Raw genomic sequence first — 17,138 nt, 5'->3', positions numbered from 1 at the left:
TAGTGAGGGGGGGGGTGGAGTTCACTCTTCAGGGTTCAGGCTACAGTGTTAACTCCTTCGCAGCTGTTGCAGAATTGGCAGTAGCTTTTGGCTGAGTAGTCAACAGCTACTGTCAATTCATTGATGCTTGTGCAAGAGTTCACATTTTAGCTTTTGCTAGAGCAGCATTGGTCATGATTCAGCCATGCAGTTCTGGGCCCCATCCCAGAGCATCTGTGAGAAGCCTTTATAGCAGGTATGTCAAATATCCAGCCTATGGATTCCTGTCATTTGGCCCCTGGTGCCGTCCATGGGTCTTGGATTGGATTTCCGCACCACTGTAGTGCAGGCCATACCAGCCCCATATCCTGCATGAGTAGTATGGGGCAGCTCTGGTGCATGCTGTGGGTGACACTCAGGGATACATGCTATGCTCCAGGCCAGTGCAGGGTATATGCTTTTGGTGGCACTGCACTGAACTGGGCCCACATGCTGGATCCAGCATGCAGGGCCCATCCACAGGCTTGATTTGGCCTGAGGACTGGCCCAGTGCCACTCATCTGCCCCTTGGGGCATGATGAGTTTGACACCCATGCTTATAGGATTAGCTGTTCCTTGACCTCATAGCCCTTGGCTGGAGCACTCAGTGAGCATCCCACACAGTCTGGTCAGCACTGGAAGCTGTAAGAGGTTAAAAGGCTTAGTGAAGGTTGAATCTTTAACTTTTACTGGTAAGCTCTAATATAGTGGTAGGCAACCCCCGGCATGTTTGCAAGAGCGTGGCATGTGAAGGTATTTTGCTTGGCATGTGTGCCCCGGGGAAGGTGCCAGGGCTGCACTACCACAGCAAGAATTGGCCCCTTGCGGCTCCCCTGCTGTCCACCCAGCACACCAGCATCTTACAAATCAAGGTTGTGGATTTTTTTGGTGCTCTGCCCAAAAATGTTGCCGACCCCTCCTCTAATAAGTCTCTTCAGTGTACAGAAACTCCCTCTTCACTGCTACCCTTTCCAAAGCCTATTATGTGGCCAAGTTTGTTAAGGTTTTTGTGATCCTGAGAAAAAGCACATCCCTTGACACAAAGGCCCAGCTATTGCTAAATTTCTAGTCACTGCTGTACAGCATTTCAAAGAAAAGGTTTCAAGAGTATATGGGCAAAACAAGGTATTTTCCCCTTATTCTCAGAGACAGCTGAGCTCTCTTGAGCTGAACAAAGAACACCCAGCATGGAAAGTTTCACCCCAAATGGTTAATTTAGTAAAGCTGTAGCCAGCTTTAAAGTGGGAAGTGTTGAGCATACTTAATAGGTGACACCAGTAGATCCACATATGATAGCAGTCCTTTTCCTAGATAGCATTTCTGAAGGGTCACAATTTAGTCTGTTTTTTGTTCTTGTGCCTATGTAACACCACTGACAAGACAGCTGCTAGTACTTTTAAAAGTGATCTGTGTTGATTAAATTGAAAGAATTTCCAGATGGCTCTACAGATTGCATCATCCAAACTTAAGTCTCCCACTTTCTGGTTTCCTAAAATCCTTCTCTGTAGGGGTGGCTTAATAAAAAAAGAATTGTATCAAGAATTCTTCTCTGAGGGTGAAGTTACACATTACCCTTACCTTAGACCGTACTAAATCTGTGGAAAGTTAAGTGGTGTTCAAGTTCAAGCTTGCTGTGGACAGTCACATGTTAAGGATTAATACAGTTTCTTGCCTGCACATTTCTCACCTCCCTCTTGAGGACTGGAGAGCAGAGGCACAGCAAGGAGCCAGGAGACCTGGGCTCTATCCCTGCTCTGGGTGTGGGGTGGAGGGGCATCCTGGGATGCTGGCAGACTGAAAATTGCTTGTTAACCCATACCTGAAGTAGCATAACTTTGAGATGCTCAGAGGGCACTTAGCACAAGTTAACACACTTCAACATGCAGACGCTTGCATTTGAAATACCCACAGCATGATCTAAATATAACGTGTAACTTCACCTTGAGCCTTTTTTAGAGGGCACCAACAACTTATATGACCACTGTCAGTATCAAAGCTTGTTTTTAACCATCTTTAAATTGGATGTGGGTATTTTTTAAACTCTAAGCAGGGCTGTCTCTGGGTGGGGTAAATTGGGGTGGCTGCTGCACACCATTGGCTCTGTACTGCAGCCTCTTGCCACCCACTTCCCTGCTCCGCGCTCTGGTCATTCGCCAACCCCCACCCTCAGCCTTGCACTCCGGTCGCTCGCCACAGCCCTGGCTCCACACGTGCTGATATGTCCTAGGCCCTGCAAACCCCTAGGGACGGCTCTCACTTTAAACATTGGCATTTGCAAACATGCTCTGATCATTGAACCTTGGAGGTATCTCTTCCCTTTGGTCATGAAAAGTTTGCTATTAAGTTTATAGGGTGAGTTGGTAAAGACCTTTATATTTATATTTTCTAATTTTTACCATTATAAAGGATTCCTACAGCCATTTTCTACAACTGACCTTTAAAATTCAGTAGCGACCAAGTTGTGTGGCTACACACGTCTGTTTTGTTGGGTTTTGGTTTGGTCTTGTCTTATGAAATTATTTTCAAGTAGCAATGGAAGAAAGTGGCCACAAAAGTGAGTGAAGCCAGACTTCTCAGGCCCCAGGATCTACCCTGTTCTCTGTGGCTGTCACGTGGGACAGGAACTCCCTCAGCTCCAGAGTTGGGGCATGGAAAGCCAGACAGGGCTCCCTTGGTCACTTCTCAGACCCAGCATGCAGTCCTGAACCCTGTCTCCCTCTGGGACAACATTCTCCTGTGTCAGGCCTGCCAGTGCTGTTAGTGTCATATCCCAAGTTACATTGGCCCCTTCTTTGGGATGCTGATGATTCTGTACCGCAGAATGTCCAGTAGCTAATGTTTAGACCACTTCAGAAAAGGTTGGTGGTCTTGATGTATGACACACCCTGTAGAAGTTATGGGCCTGCTTGCCAACTGAAAGGTTAATCAGAGATTAAAAACCACAGGACTGAGTCAATAGATTCCATACTTGTTATGTTCTTATTTATGTGGTACCTGGTTAAGAAACTAAACCATGAAATAATGCTGGGGCTAATAATTGAGTAAAAATGGAGGCAGTAATCCCAGTCAAAAAATTGGTGCCAGTAATTTATTTTCTTTTGCCTCATTAATCTTTTTCTCTGCCTGTTAAACTCTGTAGATCTGAAGCAAAAACTTGTCTCTTCTGGGCCTTCCTTCATTTAGTTACCATGGTATAGTTATTGTACCTTTTCAATCGACCATTAGATACAGGTTGTCTGATGCACTGCATGGTATTAAAAATCCCTTTGCCAAAGAGATTATGTTTGTGAATTAGATAAATGTAGACAGGAATATATGAGGAACATGATAAGGAATGAGGAGCAAGTTAAATAATCAGTGAAATAGCTATATGATAGTCTTATTTTAGAAATGTGCTTAATGTTAAACCTTCTTCTGAAATTATGCTATTTTACTTAATTTCTTTCTCCCTTTTGTTGATTTCCACTTCTGAGTTATGCAGGTCAGCCATGTGACTTATTACAATAAGAATAATAGGCTTTTAATAACCCTTTGACTTCACTAATTTGTATGTGGACAGGTTAGTTTTGGTGAAGATGGGTAGGTGAATAAAACACTTTGGATAGAATATTGAAACAAAAATGGCTGCTTTCGTTGGCTGTGTTTAGTCTGAGACATTCAGAGGTGAATGCAAATTTAAACAGGCAGTGTTTAAAATAATATCAGTCTTTTATCCTTACCATTATATTTTCAGCATACCCCACATTTCATTTGGAAATACCTTGATGTGTTCCTAATTGGTGGTGTATAGCTCAGTGTTTCAGGTACATGAGAATTGAATCTTTTTTTTTTTTTTAAAGGGAATCACTTTATCAAGTTCTTTGCCCCTTGGTGTGGCCATTGCAAGGCCTTGGCCCCAACCTGGGAACAGCTGGCGTCAGTCTTTGAACATTCTGACATTGTCAAAGTTGGCAAGGTAGGTGGAAAGCTCTTACCAAACAGAAATTACACATCATTTGGACTAATATATTAGCCAAGTATAATGTAATTCATTGTGAACTCTCTTAAGTCTTTATTTTTTGTTTAGCACTTGGTAAGTCAATCTACCTTCGTAGATCCATTTTAACTTTGAACTTGATATTTTTCTTGCATATATCCATGTATATACCCACTAATATTTGTTTTGAAGAGATGGACAGTTCTAAATTGTCAGGATTATTCGTTTTAAACAACAACTTACCAGAAATTATATAAACAACAACTCCCTGTGTGTAGTAGAGAAGCAAAAATATAAAGGTCAAGAAATGTAGGTGTTGGGAGGAATATATGTAGTTTGCTTTCTATTATGTTGCATTTGTCTGTTGCCAGTGCTTGATAAATAGCTAAGATTTATTTTGAGGAGTAAAAATTATTGTTCCTCTGTTCTCTACACCAAGGTAAATCATAGATCTAATAAAGCCCTTAATCATCTGACCCCAGCAGTCTTTCCTGCCCAAGTGCAGCAGGGGCTGGACCTGATGATTTGTAAGGTCCTTTCTAGCCCCTAACAACTATGAAACCATGAAGAGCTTTTTTCTGTTTTCTTCACCCCACAAAACTGTTTTAGCCTTTCTGAGGGTCTTCCATCTTAAAAACTGATATCTTACCTTGCTTTACTATTTTCCTTAGGGATGATAACCAGATTCTGTTGTGTATTTACCATGGGAGCTTGTTACTTTTACCTGGCGTGACTTCTGTGCAGAGGTATGCAGGTGGTCTGGCAATTACAGTTACTCGCTTTATTTGCTGACCCATGCTTGAAGTCCTGGTGGCTTAATAGTCTCAGTCCCCCAGGCTATCCAATGGAAAATAATGTATTATGGCTACCTTTTAAATTCTTAACCTCTTTGAAGGTTTAAGTTGATAATAGATAGATGGCACTAATTTATAAGTAAAACTGCTACTGACATTGTGAATGCTACAGAGGGGCAATGAGTAGTCTATCCTTTCGCTGTCTCAGTAGCGATTTGGGTTGTTACTGGTAATGTTAGCTTCTCCTTATTTGAAATGATTTTGAAAAATTCTTTAAATTTGGAAGAGTAAGGGTCCTGTAGGTCAGAATAACTTCTCCTTAGAAATGTAAACACAATTTTGATTTCTGAGTACAAAAGTACCAGAGGATTTTGGTTTTTTTGTTCTGTATCAAATGTTGTAAATAGCATGCCTGGAATCCCTGCTTGACCTATCGGGACAGGAAGGTTATGGGGTGGGGGAAACAACTAGGGACAGGCCTTACTTGGCTTAACTATCTTGCTAAAAAGTTACCCATTGTGTTTTCATTCAGAAAATCTAGTGCTTTCCAAAAGTTTAGTGGTCTTGCACTGAGCAGTATTCTGGCATTTGTTCCTTGATAAAAGCAAGACATTTTGTCTTATGTCTAGCCAGTTTTGTTTTATTGGATATCATGCCATTTTTGAGCTGAGACTATATTTTATCTAAGAATGTAATTCTCTGAGTCAGGGGGAAACATGACCTTGACATAGGTTGAAGCAAGACCGACATGTAATCCAGATGAAGAATGTTCAGTAGCACTACCACCTTGTGACTAGATTGTGTGCAGTCTTTGGGGTTGACCTCACTTTGTTTTCAGCGACCTGTGACAAATAATTCCTAATGTTAACTTCAATGTGCTGTCTCAAGCAGATGTTGAATCGTGGATCATATTTCTAAGTCAGTTTCCTAATAGATTGGCTTTTGGCAAAATTACAGTTGAACTTGCCTTAAAGTTGCTTTACTAGCATGTGGAATTTCCCTTGTATTAAAATCAAGTTGCTAGAACTTGATGTAATTTCTGATTTCAAAGACAGCTCCAATTTCCTAAAAAGGGGTGAGCCAGGAAATCCATGTGCTGAAAATTAAGCCTTAAAGTTCTTACATCTGAGCTTTGTGTGCTTTTACTGCCTGGGTTATATTTTTCATTCTGCAAAGCCTGAGCAATTGTTTTAATTAAAGCAGCTAATGATAGAGCTTTTGTTCTTCTGTGCTTCTGCCCATACTCTCCCTAAAGCAACTTGAGGGATACTGTGGAACGCTGACAGGCTTTCAAGACAAGACTTGCACATTATTTTGTTTCTCTTCTGACAAGCCATGGGTTTCTGTTGGTATATATTGTAAGATACCAAATTTCAGGGATATGAAGTTGAGTATGAAAACACTTGATTTTATTTTATGAATGTAAATGATTTTAATTATTTTAAACTTCAGGTTGATTGTACTCAGCATTCTGAAGTCTGCTCTGAGAACCAAGTTCGAGGATATCCCACCCTCCTCTGGTTTACGAATGGTGAAAAGGTGAGTCTGCAAATTCAGCATGTGATCAACATCATTTTTTCCATTGTAAAGTACGTGGGTGGTTTGTGTGGTCAAGTTGGGAGGAGATTTTAAGCTGGCTTATTTGAAAGCTCCTTTGCAAGAGAGAGAAAGATGGAGATGCACACAGGTCAGTCTGTGTCGGCTGTGAACTTGTTTGGCCCACACATAAAGCTTCAAATGGAGTAGCGTACCTGTTCTGCAAATAACAGAAGCAATAGCATGTTTGTGATCCAGAGACAGATACCTCAGAATACACCAATTCGTGTGAGAATTCTGTGCGTCTTTGAGTGTTTCATTTTATCCATACGTGCTATTAAGTGTCTGAAAGTACTGATGAAATAGTCATGGTAAAAAAAACTGTGTACCTCCTCCTGAGTAGATTACTTTGGCAGAATAATGTGCGAGTAGTGGCCAACTCAGAGCAGTGCCTGTTGAGGCCACGTGAATTCCTCCTTACAAAGCTGAGATTGAATCTTGTGGCCCCAGTTGACTTATTTTCTTTCTCTTAATTGAAAAAATTGTAAAGATGACTCTGGAGAAGTTAGGGAAATGGCAAGCATGAATCTGAAGAAGCAGTATACTTGGCCAGCAGCAAATAAGCCTTGCATTAAGTAGTATTTTTATTTTCATTTAAACACTCATTGGATGAAATAATGGTCTAAGGAGCAGGGACCAGAATCTAGAACTATCCCCGAGGCTGATTAATGATCCTTCTTTTTGTGGCCCCATGAATCTTGCTTTCTTTTCTGCATAGTTTCACTTCCACGTCAAACAGGGAGGGACTTAGTACACCTAGGAATTCCCAGAGCTAGGTAGACACTGAGCAAGAGATTGTTGGATCATAATTTTGGACTCAAGTCCCTGTGTCCTTACTTGGATATGGCCTGAAAGCTGTTGACCAGTGGGAACATGGCTGACTCTCCAAAACCCCTTTCAACTGCTTAATGCTGATGTATGGCTGATGCTCCATACATGAGGTGGTTTCCAAAAAAGTGATATCTTTTCAGGACTCTCCTGCATGTTAATAAGCTGAGGTTGCTTCAGCGTAGGCTTTCTTGACAATATGGGTCTATGTCTTGGATTTCTCCATTAATGAGAATGAAGTTGCTCTGATTCATTTGGACTGTCCAGCTACTTCCAAAACCAGGTGCTAGGAGAAAAGATGAAACAAAAAGAACTAACTTCTTGCTGTTGTGTTTGATAAAGAGGAGCAACCTCTGGTGAAATAACAGTGACCTAAGATGTCTGGTGATATTATTAGCAACATATATGATGGTCTCTTGTGCTGGACTTTCATGTCTCAGTATTAGACATTGTTTTGTGGACAAATGCAGCATAAATAAAACCTTCAGCAGTTGTGACCTACCAGCTCTTGGAATCATTTATAGCTGTCCCATGTGGAAGAAAGGTGGTTATGATGCTGTCCATTAAGAGAGGTTTAGCATTGTTGTGTCTAACAGCATCATCCTTTTCGTCATAATTGAAATCTGGTCCTGCATCACTGCTCTTGAACAGAGGGAATAAAATGGTGGAGGTAGAATGGGTATGATTTCTGCTCTGCTGAAATGGAAAGGAATAAGCAGGTACGGACTTTCCAGGTCCATCTTATTTGATCTCCCCTGATAATTTAGACCAGAAGAGATCGAAAAGACAGGAAAAGACTAAGGAAGCGTACACACACGCACACACGGTTGTTGGTACACAGACACACACACACACACACACACACACACACACAGAGACACACACACACACACACGGTTGTTGGTACACTTGAATAGGTGCTCCAAATCCAAGACTTTTCAGAGCCAAACACCTGCTGAGGCTGATGCTCAGATCCAAGATCCAGAACTGAATACTGTAGCTTCATAAAAGAGCTTCTGACAAGGATTGCCCCCTACTGTGGGTTGGCACTCGACAGCCAAGGTGGAGCCAGTCATTTCAGGGGTTGTGTCTGAAACCACAAATGCTGCAGAAGGGTTCTGATCCTAGTCATTTAGGATTCTTAAAAGACCTGTGACTGGAGGAGGTGTTTGAACCAGTGCTGTGGCTCTTAGAAGATCTAACTATATCTGCACCAAGTCAGGGTGTGGGCTTCTGGTAGCGTTTCAGAAAACTGGAGCTAACACTCCTAATGTTAAGATCACTTTTTTTGTCTTTGTTGCAAGCAGGTCAGAGTTTGTCTTCCCTTTATGACTTCTAGCTGAACCCCGGCACTCCCAGAACTAACTTCAATAAGGGCACTTCCAGGCAAAGTGCAGGGGCAGTCATGATTGAACATCATGACGCACCTCTCAAAACCACTTGTTTTTTTCTTTTAGCAATGCCAAAGTATTAGATTTAACCACAGTGATGACAACAGTTTGGACCAAGGATGGAAGTTGAAATCCTATTGTTCTTTTTATTTTCTTAACAATTGAAGTGAAGTTTGAAGGAAAAAAATGTCTAAAGTTGTGTTTCTAATTTCATGGTTGGCTCTAGGCATCTATTTTTTAAAGTAGTGGTTCTTTTAAATGAACAGTCAGGTGCTCTGAAGCACAAGGGAAGGAGTCCATGGCAATTCTGAAGCCTCACAGGTAGGTTTATAGATTAATTAGAGTTTTTGTTATGAGCATGCAGAATACAGGCATTTCTTCATACAGGTTTCCCTTGTTTTTTGCTGTACATGCATTCCTGGAAAATGGTGCCTAACTTGAATTCGCATAAAGGGAACCCACTTTACAATGTAACAAATAGGGATATGTTCCAAGACCTCAACTATACTGACCCCAAGACTCATTTCTGCTACTTTTACAAGACAATTTTGGTACTCACCAACAGCAGACAGTACACACAGGCATGGGGTGGTGGTAAATGTTTAGTTGGTGTGAAGAGAGGGTGGTAAAAGCTTCATTGATGGACCAGGGAGAAGGGTAGGAGATAAGCTAGTGTGACACTTAAAAGCCATAGTGGGGATGGCAACTACAGAAACACGTCACAGACAACAAGCAAGGAGCACAGATCCACACTGGAGACTATATTTTGGTGTGTGTCACTCTCACAATGCATCGCACAAAGCAGCTGACCATGGGCTTCCACTACACTGATCGTGTAAGAGTGAATTTACCTTGCATACAATGAATTTTGGGTATAAAAAGGGTCATAGCATAAGAGTGAATTTGCAGACAGAACCTGCATAAAGCAAGGGAAACCTGTATTTACCTTTTTTAATTAAAGAAACACTTTTGGTGATATTAAACTGACAATCTGTAGTTTCACAAATGACTTGATTAATTTTAGGCTGACCAGTATAAAGGAAAGAGAGATTTGGATTCCTTAAAGGAATATGTAGATTCCCAACTACAGAACTCCAAGAAGGCACCAGCTGCTGATAAACCACCTGAAGGTCCACAGCAGCCTCCAGGACCCATCCACGTTGATGTAAGTGCCAGTATGCCGTGAAGATACATAAAGAACAGATCTACTTCTGTCCCATAGGGTTTGATGGCTAAAATAATAGTATAATATTCTCTTAAAACGTAACATTGCCTGTAAATCTCTTAATTATTTTACCCTGGGCTAACGTAGACTGCATGCCTAACGAAATAACTAAGATTAACTAAGACTGCTTTAACAGCCCATAACTATGTCTCTATGTGACTACCATGTGCAGGGTTTTGTTTGTTTTCTAACTCTACCATACCATGTCAAGATTTTAATTTTAACATTCTTCTTAATAACATTTAAAAATCTATAAACAAAAACTTAAATTGTAAATTGGACCAAATTTTTTGCGTGCAAAACTTTAGTCTACTGTTAACTATTTTAGTGTAGCAGTTATTTAATAGCTTATATAACCGTAAGCATTCATGATGCCTTTACTAAACTGAGGAGTTGGAAAACTTTGAAGAATAATAGTAATAATAAGTAACCAACATGTCATAATTGTCGCAATAAGTTGTTTAGCTTTACAATATGATCTTCATGTTTGATCTTTGAAACTGTTCTTGCTGCTTTGCTCATTTTATCAGGCTTTGTGACATCACATTTGGTAGCTGTTGAGATGAATGTCATGAATGGCATTCTGAGCTGAAAAAGGGAAAAGATAGAAATAGAGCAGCTGAAGAAAAAGGATACTGTATATATAGGAAGGAAGGGAAGGAAGAAGCTCCAAGACTGGCAAAAGTAAAAGAATTACAAAGGAAAATATGAATTAGTAGTTTAGGTTTGTCACAATGTGGAGGTGGTCAAAATTAAAATAGAGGTCACTTGAGTCGTAGCATCATCCTAACAACTATCTGCAATTTTGAAGGATGTTTTGATCAGTATCTGTTCTAAAGGAGTAGAGAAACTAAATGATAAATTTGTTTTGCCTCTTGTAATGCATAGATAAAAGTTTATATCAAATTTTTAGGTAAGTTCTCTCCAATAAAAAATGACATAATACAGTAAATAAATTTTGCTTTGTGTGACCTATGTGTCGTATGCAGCAACTCTGTAAATATTTTCAGACCATATTGGAGGTGCTTTGTAAATCTAAGGCCCCTAGCAAACATTAACTTAAAGGTGTGATCTGATCTGTGATCTCAACAGTCATGCCTCCTGCCATGCCACACGTTAGAAGCTATACAGCCACTGCTAAACTAAAATAGTTAACACTAGAGTAAAGTTTTGCGTGCACAGTTTTGGAGCTGGGGAATAGATCCCAGTTGTGCTTTACTTGCTGAAGTGGGTAGAGCCCAGGATTGTGATCCCATGCTTCCCCTGTACCAGCAAGTACCAGCCATAAATTAACCTGAATGTATGGCCAGGTTACTATTTAAGGCGGCTATGCCATTTAAGATGTGATCAGCAGGTTAATCGTGTTTTAATTGTAATGCTTCAGGGACTGAAGCGCCTAAATGGTTTTGTGGCTACTGAACAGAATTGTCTAGGGTTACTCTTTGTGACTTAAGTGTCTAAATACTACCTATGCCCTACTTAGGCATCTACAAGGTTGATTAGGTTTGGACACTTCATGTAGTGAACTTTCAGTTTAGATCTCATGGATTGCATTAATGTTTTATTGTTTATTGCAGTAAAAGTAATATGGGTGGCAGAGTCAATTCTCTCCTTTATTTTAGTTTTCCTGGTTGTAATTTGAGGCTTCTCTAGAAAGTGGATTTTGTTACTACTGACAGAATAACCTTTGTATTTCACTAGAAGCCTTCCCCTTCCTACACACGAGTTTTAGAGCACAAGTTTTGCTTACTTGGTGTAACTCTCTGATGACCCAACATACCAAATCTGCATGTAAGCAAAATGTTACTGCCTTTTTGTCCCATCACTCATACCATTTACCAAAAATCCAGCATGAAATCCAAATTTAGTGTCTAATCTTTGTATTTTCTCTGTGGCATTTAAATGTTTGTTTCTGGTAACAAATCAGTGTTTAAACACATAATGTAACAAATTAGTGGAAAGAGAACTGCTGTTGAAGATATTACAAGTGTGACTACGATATCTGCATTAAACAGCCATGAGAGATTTTTAATGAGTAGATGAATGAAAATGTAGAAAAATGAAGAGGGATTTTCAATTACTAAGCACTATGCCATTCAGATACTGTAAAGGTACCTATGGGGACACTTTATTTCTACAACAATGAGCAACACTGACCACATAGTATTTCTTTCCTTAGCGTATAAATGGAGAGAAAACAGTTAAGTTAAAGAAGGGGTAGATCCTGATAATCGTACATAGCAGATATACTGACTAGACATACTAACAGTGGCGCTTCGGTGGATTTCTCTTTAACATATTTCAGAAATTTAGAGGATTTAGCCAGTTTTAAGGTTTGGCTTTTGTCTCTTTCTTCACAGTCTACAGTCCTGTCTCTCTCTGAAAAAGACTTTGACCAAACTGTTGCAAAGGGGGTCACCTTTATTAAGTTCTACGCTCCGTGGTAAGCAGATTTCTAAATGATGGTTTTGAATGATTGGTTATTAGCTTTTTATTCATTATTTGTTTTGGGTTCTTGCACTCCAGTATACATTGAAGTAGGTAAATAAAACGTATTATATCTTAAATGCTACACAAAACTTAGAGAAATTAAACCTTACCATTAAATAATAGGGAAGAGTACTAAATAAACTACAACCCACTCCTTGACAGTGGTCTCCAAGAAAAGCTTGACAAAACAGGCCTCCCTGCTTGCCTGAATCAAAGCCAGCCTCCTGCAGACATGTGGAGATTTAGGCTGTGAAATGTCCTTGAAGACTTACCATCCAAAGATGCCTTGATTTGATTTAAGCAGGGAAGGGGGACAGTGAGATGCTGTCCCCAGTTATCTCAGGTGATCACTGCTACCTGGGAATTGCGCAAAGTAAATGGTAGTCTTTGTAACCAGGAAAGTCCCAAATTATTAAGGGCTCTGGAGGTTAGAAACTACACCTACATATCCAGGTAAGGTGTCAGTAGAGATAATGGAAAAAAAGGTGTACCATACTACTATCAGAGTCCTGGTAAACACCTCGTTTTCTTGCATACAACATGCCCTGGAATGAGATGTACAGCTTTTCATTCTTCCTTTAAAAAAAGAAAAGAAAAAAGGATCTTTCCTTGTAGTAAGTAACTGAGTGGCAGCAGCTAGGGAGGAAGCAGAGCCTGCTCATTGTTCTCCTCCTGGATGGAGTTAGACTTCACTGTCATTTTCCCCCAGCTGAAGTTTATGCCACAGAAACTGCCGTTACTGTATTTCCTTTCATATAATACACACTGCAATTTCCAGCAGGCAGTTGGTGGGGGGTGAAGTGCATGCTGTATGCAAGAAAATATGGTAACTGGAAAGGATAATCTGTTCCAGCTGTAGTTTCTCGGTGATCTTATTGAAGCTACATGTACTGTATTTTATAGTAGCCCACCTTTGAAGTGAGAAAGGATGATTGTGTTGAGGTCTTGTATCATGTATTCAGGTGGAAAAAGTTGCAAGAGCTCAATGGTTATGTTTCATAGTTCATGTTTCCTGAATAGCCAGTATGTTTGGGGGTCCAGTGGGATGCCTGTGTTATATGACAGATAGCAAATATCCCTCCTTACCATGCACTGAAGATAAATGCACTTCGCCTCATTTGTACCTAGATTGAGAAGCAGTAATTTCTTCTCTATCCCAGTCTCTTAATGAGTTATATCATGATGGTTATGTTGGAGAGGTGGAAATAAAGCTGGATGTCATTGTACACAGAGGACAAAGTAACTCAAATTTCATCATTAGCTGTTCTAACCCAGCATATGCATTGAACAGGAAGTGGTAACAGAATATAAAATTACTTATATGTGATGTTATATTGTCAGTGTTTCAAAGCAGTAAGTTTGACATTTGTAGGACACCAATACTGTGAGCAAATGCATTGTATATTTTAATATGCTTAGGAGGATGAAAATGATATCATTTTGGGTAATTTTGAGACTAGGAAGGAATGATATTGCTACTGTCTAAAAGAAGTACTACAGATTTTTAAATTCAGCATAGTTGACTTCGAATGATGGCATCTTTTGGTATGGCTGTGTCACTTGCATTGCATTAAGGGCTGTCCATGAACCTGGATCCTACAGTCTGCCAAACCAAGCTGAGATTGACTTAGCTATGTCTATTAGAGGTGTGCCCAGGGTTCTTTGGGGGAAGAAGAGAAATGCAGTAGTAAATGAAAATGCGACTTCAATGCCTCTTCTAGCAGTTCTCACTATTCTTTCTTACCTGGCTTGCTTCCTTCGTAACTTAATGGAGATATTTATGCACAGAAAAGTCCATGTGTGCTGCCTTTTAATGCTCATTCTCAACCTACTTTTGTTCTCCTTTCTTCTGTCATTGCTGAAACTAGAGTGAAACTTTTCATCATGTGCTTAGCATGCACTGGGTTCTGTAAAATACCAGTGTGCCAATCTGATGATCATAAATAAGTTTATTGCTTTTTATTTCTTTTACCCTTGTAGACTCAACATAGGTAAGGGAGAATGGGGTGGATTTCAGTTCTTGTGTGGAATCATTAAGTTCAGTTTATACCTGTGTTCAGTCACTGCAGATGTTAAGATTATACAGGCCCAAATCTAGCCTGGATAACCTGTCAGAAGTGGTGATGCATAGCAGGTAATAAGCCTAGTTAAAATACAGATTTCAAGGTGTGGTTTGCAGTGTTAGGAATTGGTTTTCCATATTATGCTACTGAGCATAATATGGGAAGAAATGGAAAGATGTGATCCACTAAATCCTTTTATAGTGGACTTTTCAGAATTGCTTGACACTTTCAGCATCTTATCTAGAAGGGGAAGTGCTGTATAGGGCCGACTCTGAAAGAATTCATAGATTCATAGATGTTAAGGTCAGAAGGGACCTCAATAGATCATCGAGTCCAACCCCCTGCATAGACAGGAAAGAGTGTTGGGTTCAGACGACCCCAGCCAGATACCTATCTAACCTCCTCTTGAAGACCCCACGGTAGGGGAGAGCACCACCTCCCTTGGGAGCCCATTTCAGATTTTGGCCGCTCTAACTGTGAAGAAGTTCTTCCTAATGTCCAGTCTAAATCTGCTCTCTTCTAGCTTAAGGCCATGATTTCTTGTAACTCCCAGGGGCGCCTTGGTGAGTAGAGCCTCACCAACTCCCTTCTGCGCCCCCATGATGAATTTATAGGCAGACACAAGGTCGCCTCTCAACCTTCTCTTGTGGAGGCTGAAGAGGTCCAGGTGCCCTAGGCTCTCCTCATAGGGCTTGGCCTGCAAGCCCTTAACCATACGAGTGGCCCTTCTCTAGACCCTCTCCAAGTTATCCACATCCCTCTTAAAGTGTGGTGCCCAAAACTGGGTGCAGTACTCCAACTGCGGTCTGACCAATGCTGCGTAGAGGGGAAGTATCACCTCCTTGGTTCTGTTTGCCATGCATCTGCTGATGGATGATAAAGTGCAGTTAGATTTGCTGATGACTTCATCACACTGACGACTCATGTTCTTGATGGCCATGGCAGTTCTTGATTTGAAGGGGAACCAAACTGACTTCTTTAAAGAGCAATGCTTCTTCCTGCTTCTTACGAGGCCACAAGACCTGCTCTCACGTGGAATGGAAGTATTTCCCAGCTTAGCTGAACTCCAGACAACAGAGTCACTCATCTGGAGTCAGCAGCCTAGCGTGACAGGAGTTAAGCAGCCTGGTTCTGCCAGGGATGCCTTATGCAGCCTTGGAGAGGTCTCCTCTCTTCATTCACCTGTTTCCTCATGTACCTTGGGGCACTGATATTAGGACACATTTCACAATCTGGGGGTGAACCAGGGCACAGCTTGCTATTGAAGAAGCTCCCTTGGGGCATTTTACTCTGTGCCTCAGGTTCACACTAGGCTCACTCTGCTTTGAAGTGGGGAGGGAAGATGGAAAAAGAGAGAGTGAAGGTGACTTTATACAAACCAAAGAATGACAGATGACAACTGAGAGAGGGCATTTTAAAAAAAGCTTTTTAACCAGTATATTCTCTGTGGCAGCAGCTATCAAAAAGCTGTAGTTTAGGAAAATATTCAGTGTATTTACATAGTTTGTCTCCTGTTCTTAGCCTGAAAAATCATCTCTGTGTATACAGTTATAGTTCACTGTATATAAATGACTTTTTTTTCTCAAGTGGACTAATTTGTGTTGGGTTAAGCAAACAGTGTTCTGTAGAGTTGTACTGCCCCTCGGTTTGTTTTGGGTAAACATTAGCATAGGTTGCACGGTAAATACAATCCCATCCTGCCTTAATTGTTTTCGTGTGTGGTCAGTAGCGCCTTTACACTCACATAATCTTAATGGAGTAGTTTAATAATATACTTGTTTTTTAACTTGTAGAAAGAAAGCACTGGCAAACTCTTCACTATCTTTGTCAGTGCTCTCTCTCAATCAAGCCTAAGGATATTTTTAGGCTGCTGTAAAGGCCAGACTTAGGTGCATCTGGGGCAAAATAAAATGAGCAGCCCATCATCTTTAATAATTATAAAGTGTAGCCTAGGAATTCTTTTCTTGTAGGCACTAAAGATAAAAACTCAGAATAGCAAAATTAATGTGGCAGTGGTTATTTTTCCTATTTCATTAGCTCTGTTTCTTGAGAGTCAGTTCTTCAATATGACCCTTCTACCCCATATTCTTACATTTTATATAGCTCTAGAGATGCTGGTTTAAAGCATCCATAGTGTCTTGACAACAGTAACTAATATGTAGTGAAGATCAGAGTATGGCCCAGTACGTGTGTTCTGTAGATAGCAAAGGGCATATATAGCAAAGGTTAGAGGGGAGAGCAACAAGGGTGATGTCATGGTGGGGGTCTACTATAGACCACCAGATCAGGAGGAAGTGGTGAATGAGGCTTTCTTCAAAGCTCGCGGAAGTTTCCTGATCACAGACCGTGGTTCTCATGGAGAACTTCATTCACCCGGACATCTGCTGGGAGGGCAGTACAGCAGTGCACAGGCAATCCAGAAAGATGTTGGAGAGTGCTGATGTGATTGCAGAGCCACTGGCCACTGTCTTTGAAAAATCATGGCAATCAGAAGAGCTCCTGGATGACTGGAAAAGGGCAAACATTGTGCCCATATTTAAGAAAGGGGAAGAGGATCATCCAGGGAAGTACAGACCAGTTAGCCTCACCTCAGTCCCTGGAAAAATCATGGAGCAGATCCTCAAAGAATCCATTTCTAAGCACTTGGAGGAAAAGGTGTTTAGGAACAGTCAACATGGATTCAGCAAGGGCAAGCCATGCCTGACCAACCTGACTGCCTACTATGATGAGATGACTGGCTCTGTGGATACAGGGAAA

At 40.8% G+C, this 17,138-nt stretch overlaps 1 protein-coding gene across 1 annotated transcript in view; it reads left to right on the top strand.

Moving 5' to 3' along the window:
• Nucleotides 1-17,138, top strand: part of TXNDC5 (thioredoxin domain containing 5) — a 39,968-nt gene that overhangs the window by 13,440 nt on the left and 9,390 nt on the right. Inside the window, exons 4-7 of the mRNA XM_019522364.1 lie at nucleotides 3,858-3,973; nucleotides 6,241-6,327; nucleotides 9,628-9,768; nucleotides 12,189-12,271. Coding sequence (XP_019377909.1) covers nucleotides 3,858-3,973; nucleotides 6,241-6,327; nucleotides 9,628-9,768; nucleotides 12,189-12,271 — 427 coding nt within the window. The remainder of the gene's footprint in view (nucleotides 1-3,857; nucleotides 3,974-6,240; nucleotides 6,328-9,627; nucleotides 9,769-12,188; nucleotides 12,272-17,138) is intronic.

This window comes from Gavialis gangeticus, unplaced genomic scaffold, assembly GCF_001723915.1.
Source record: "Gavialis gangeticus isolate Ggan-Ray unplaced genomic scaffold, GavGan_comp1, whole genome shotgun sequence".
NCBI classification, from domain to species: domain Eukaryota; kingdom Metazoa; phylum Chordata; order Crocodylia; family Gavialidae; genus Gavialis; species Gavialis gangeticus.
The sequence above is the reverse complement of the archived record's forward strand: the minus strand, read 5'-3'. Positions and strand labels throughout refer to the sequence as shown.